The sequence below is a fragment of the Colobus angolensis genome, unplaced genomic scaffold, assembly GCF_000951035.1.
Source record: "Colobus angolensis palliatus isolate OR3802 unplaced genomic scaffold, Cang.pa_1.0 Scaffold33, whole genome shotgun sequence".
In the NCBI taxonomy this organism is placed as follows: Eukaryota; Metazoa; Chordata; class Mammalia; order Primates; family Cercopithecidae; genus Colobus; species Colobus angolensis.
The window spans coordinates 8913418-8918805 of record NW_012116599.1 but is presented as its reverse complement, the minus strand read 5'-3'; the positions used below and the strand labels follow the sequence as shown (position 1 = coordinate 8918805).

At 44.6% G+C, this 5388-nt stretch overlaps 1 protein-coding gene across 1 annotated transcript in view; it reads left to right on the top strand.

Moving 5' to 3' along the window:
- The window catches only part of DNER (delta/notch-like EGF repeat containing), a 238681-nt gene that overhangs the window by 177044 nt on the left and 56249 nt on the right, over window positions 1-5388 (top strand). Inside the window, exon 7 of the mRNA XM_011951960.1 lies at window positions 566-688. Within this exon, the coding sequence (XP_011807350.1) occupies window positions 566-688 (123 nt within the window). The remainder of the gene's footprint in view (window positions 1-565; window positions 689-5388) is intronic.

Sequence of the window (5388 nt, the reverse complement as noted above, 5' to 3'; positions counted from 1 at the left end):
GCTAATTTTTTGTGTTTTTAGTAGAGACAGAGTTTCACTATGTTGGCCAGGCTGGTCTCAAACTCCTGAGCTCAAGGGATCCACCTGCCTCGGTATCCCAAAGTGCTGGGATTACAGGCATGAGCCACCACACCGAGCCAGGTTCTTACTCTTGAAGGGAGTTGTTTGCTCCTCCCCTGCCGTAAGTTCTGCTCACTCACTGTCTCCAATGGCTGCAGCAGACACACTCAGTGACTGGATCACCCTAACACCAGCACCGTTGGACGCACTATGATGAGAATGTCAGTGGATAAATGAAATCATTTCTTTTATACTTGGGATCATGAAAAAGTGTGATAAGAACAGGCTCTTTCTTCATAGCCTTCCCCTAAATCCACCTTTCAGCTTTACCCCAAATCCACCTTTCAGCTTTACCCCAAGAGATCTAGCTCCTGAAATCCCATCTGCCCATCTGTTTGTGCCATACTTTCTAATGAATACCCCCAACTGCCTTCCTTTCTGGCTGGTCCCGCGTGGGTTGTAAATGGGATGCATTTGACAGCAGGCCTTTCTCTCTGTCCCTCAGGTTACCACGGCCTCTACTGTGAGGAGGAATATAACGAGTGTCTCTCCGCTCCATGCCTGAACGCAGCCACCTGCAGGGACCTCGTTAATGGCTATGAGTGTGTGTGCCTGGCAGAATACAAAGGTGAGAGGACGCCGGGCCTTCCTGTGCCAGAAAGGCTCTAAATGACATCATGTATTTTTCAGTGTAAATGCATAAACCTCTAATTGGACCATGAATTGTTCAGAATAAAAATCAAATGCTGAAGCTGGCATGATTAATGGGTCCAAGGAGACCAATTTGCAAGCCTCTGGTTTCTTTCTGATAGAGGGTTGTTTCTCTGTCAGAATCCTGTCCTGTTCTTCGTGGATCCTCGCTCTCTTTTTTGTTGAATGTGTAAAAAGCTGAAAACAAAAAGTAATATTAAGATGGACTGTCAGACATAGGTCAGAGACCATGGGTGTGAAAAATGTGGAAGAGGAAGGATGCTGCCCTATAAAGCTTCTTATGCAGAGATAGAATGCTGTGCTTTCTTGGAGAGGAGGCAGGCGGAGTCCCATGCATTGGCAATTACATTAAGCTTATTAAAAACAGGCGACATTGAGAGATTGTTTCTAATGTGTGGACCCCGTTCTAACCCCTAATGTGCATAGCTCACTAAATCCCCCCAAAAACCCTATGAGGTAGACAGTAATGCTCTCCCCCTAAAAGCCTGGTCAGCATGGTCCCTAAAGCCCTTTCTCCCAGCGTCTCCATTGGCCTCTGACCACGTTTTGTGGATGGCAAGGCTTCCTGGAGCCCACATACCCTCAGACGGCCCTCTTCCAGGAGAGCCTGTTTATCAGCTGTTGCACACATTTATCTAAGCCATAACTTCAGGGCCAGGTTTAGATTTTGGAATGCTTTTGTGGGCTCTATTTATAGCCATTTCACTTAGCTGCTTGCTCCTATTGCTGCTTGCTTGATGCCATCCACCTGCCTGGAGACCTTACATTGCCCTCACCGTTGCTTCTCTTTGGATGAACCTACCTTTATTAGTAACCATTTTGGCAAGTCTCATGGCCTTATAGGCTACACTGAAAACTTGATTAAGCCCCTGGATAAAAGGGCTGAAGCTGGGCCAAGTCTTGACTTTGTGTTCCACAGATCTGATGCTTCTTTTGGAGTATGACATTCAGTTAGAACCAAACTCATCTACCGGGACACAACAGCAGATTTGCTGGCTTCATTCTCAGGCTTCTCAGTTCTGGGTCTATGTATCTATTACCTTTCTCTCTACATACCTTCAACATCCTTTCCCCTTCCTCCTTGCCATGTCTATAAATATTTTCACGGATTTCTTACTCTGAACAAAGGAAGATTCTAGGAAGATGGCAGCACACATTGACATTCAATATCCCTTATCCCTCCTGACTCTCTGGTAGGGATGGCTCAGTAAGGCAGATGATCTTGGATGGGGTCCTGTGAAGATTTGGGGTCTCAAGAAAGGGTATGTGTGCTAGGAGGCTTTGCTTACAACAAGAACAAGGGATGAGGGCTCCAGAGAGAACTGACGACTCAATGAACAGATGAGTCCAAAGAATCCTTCATCTTGTAGAGAGGAGGTACATGCTATAATTGTGCTGCATCTGACCCTAGGAGGCAGAGGGGTGTATTGATCTGATGGATACGGGCTGCCCTTTAAGGAAATTGAACAGTAGGCTGAGTTGCCCCCCACCCCGCCGCTTTTTTGCGGCCTTGAGAACACCAAACTGGGAGGCCTCTCTCTGCCTCATGCCTTAGTACACAGGACCCCAGTGGCTGCCCATCCAGCACTAAGGGGAATGTGTTATGTTGTCTGTCTCTGCCAAGATTTCCACCTTCTAGCCTGGCCAGTACAAGGAGCCCACACCAGCAACTCAGAGAGGGAGAAAAGTTTAGGGAAATAAAAACAAAAATTGCAACAACAGCTCTAAACATTCAAGAAAGGAAGTGAAAAAAGTCATGTATACTACTCAAAATTGAATTTGGTTCTGAATAAAAAGGAGGAACTAGTGCATGAGAGGATCAGAATATGAGGAAGTGGAAACCACGAGTGAAAAGACAGGAAACATGGAGAAAAGATTCGAGAGATCTGCTTCTGCCTGAGCGATGGGTGCTCCAGGAGAAGGAGCATGTGGAAATAGAAGCAGAATTCACTAACTCCTAGAAGGAGGTGTCTGTGAGGTGAAGAAAGTCTTATTTTCTAATAGAATGGGCTCACAGGGCAGCAGTTGGATTAATGAAGGAGGTGATGATACATAATTTGAGATTTCCTGGTAAAGTTTGTAACTGCAAGGATAAAGAGAAATGTTTACAAGATTCTTCGAAGGGATCACAGGTTACATACAGAAGAAAGAGAATCAAACCAGCATTGTACTGCCCCTCTCTATCATGAAGGTAAAGAATAGCAGAGCAGTGTTTCAGACTTTTAAATGAAAAGGACTAGGAGTTAAAGGGTTGTTTATATTTGAGGGCAAAAGAAAGACATTGCCATACATTCAAGGATACAGAAAATACAGCACCCTATACCCTAAGATAAGTACCTTAATAAGCATCCCCCCAAATAGGAACTAAATCAAAACAAAGATATCCAGATAGGGGAAGATGGAGAATGGAAGGAAGAGATTTATGCCTTTAAGGCAGGCGTAAGTCTAAATAGATGATATTTATGTGATTGTGATTGGTAATATAATGGTGAAGGAAAGTCTCTGGAAAAAAGTAGATCTACATTCTGTATCAGCTGTCTATTGCTGCATAACAAATCAGTACTCGGTACTGGCTTAAAACAACATGCTTTTATTACCTAACAGTTTCCTAGGTCCAGGTGTGGCTTAGTCAGTTCCCAGCTCAGGAGCTCACAAAGGTGAAAGCCAGGTATTGACTGACTGAACTCTCATCTGAGGCTTGAATAGTGAGAGATCAGCTTCCAAGTCCCCTTAGGTTATTGGCAGAACTTGTATCCTTGTGGATGTAGGATTTGTGACAGCTTGCTCTTTGAAAGCCAGCAGTTATGACAGAGCCCCCACTGCTTCCAGTCTTGAACTCTCGGGAAGGCCTGGATTTTTTTTTTTTTTTGTGATGGAGTTTCACTCTCGTTGCCCAGGCTGGAGTGCAATGGTGCGATCTTGGCTCATTGCAACCTCTACCTCCCGGGTTCAAGTGATTCTCCTGCCTCAGCCTCATGAGTAGCTGGGATTACAGGCATTCACCACCACACCCGGCTAATTTTGTATTTTTAAGAGAGACAAGGTTTCTCCATGTTGGTCAGCCTGGTCTTGAACTCCTGACCTCAGGTGATTCACCCGCCTTGGCCTCTCAAAGTGCTGGGATTACAGGTGTGAGCCACTGCACCCAGCCTGGACCCTGTAAAAGGTCTCACCTGGTTAGGCCAGGCCCACCTGGGAGGAACTCAAAGTCAACTGATAGAGACCTTAATTGCATCTTCGAAACCTCTTAACTGCCATTTGCTCTTGGTTGGAAGCTCACACTCAAGGGGACGAAATTACACAAAGGTGTAACTCACTAGGGGTCACCCTGCGCTGTGTCTATCACTCTTGCTCTTAAGGAAAAATTTCAACAAGCATAGTGGTTTCATATTATTTAAAACAAAGCCATGTGTTGAAGGGGGTGAGGATAGGAAACATTAAAAGGCACACAAGTGTGTTAAAGATTTCACTCCTGACTGGGTGTGGTGGCTCGCACCTGTAATCCCAACACTTCAGGAAGCTGAGGTGGGCAGATCACCTGAGGTGGGCAGATCACCTGAGGTCAGGAGTTCGAGACCAGACAGTGAAACCCTGTCTGTACTGAAAATACAAAAATTAGCCAGGCGTGGTGGCAGGTGCTTGTGATCTCAACTACTTGGGAGGCTGAGGCATGAGAATTGCTCGAACCTGGGAGGTGGAGGTTGCAGTGAGCTGAGATCACGCCACTGCACTCCAGCCTGGGTGACAAATCCAATGAGCAGGTACAGTGTTTATTTAATTTTAGTATATTTATCAAGACATTTAGGTTTAGGTTTAAATAAGGCTGCTGAAAACAGGGAGGTAAACCCTAGCAATGTAGCAGTAAATGGCAGAACTTGTAAGCTAAGAGCGGTGGGGACATGGGGAGGGTAGGTAGAAGGAATTAAAGGAGGGACAGGAGGAGATAATCATGCTCTTCTGCCCAGAGGAAGAGCGAGGGGAAGTGAGAGGCCGCATGATCCTGTGCTTTTCCCTCTGTGGGGGGATGGACATTCTCCCCCTTTTGGAGATATTTTTACCAATATATATTTACATATAGTATGTCTATATACATTCAGGAAACTGTCAGATGGATGCATTTCAATTCCTAACTAGTACTTACCTGGAGTTAGAACTTGGATAGGTAGTATTTTAGGGATAAAGTTAAGCTTTAACTTTTTACTTTACACATATACTTTTTAAGTGGTAATTTTTACTGCTTAATATTAATATTAATATTTTTAAACTATATATAATTTTTATATTTTTAGGAGGATATATATAACTATATATAACACACACACACACACACACACACACACACACACTCTCTCTATATATGTATATACATATCCTCCTAAAGAGAATGAGTGCAATAGGGAGTCAGCCAAATATATAGCTAAGAACATTTTGAAAAAGGAAAAAAGGCCAGGGGTGGTGGCTCACACCTGTAATGCTAGCACTTTGGGAGGCTGAGGCTGGCAGATAATGAGGTCAGGAGTTCGAGACCAGCCTGACTAATATGGTGAAACCCTGTCTCTACTAAAAATACAAAAATTAGCCAGGTGCTGTGGCACACGCCTGTCGTCCCAGCTACTC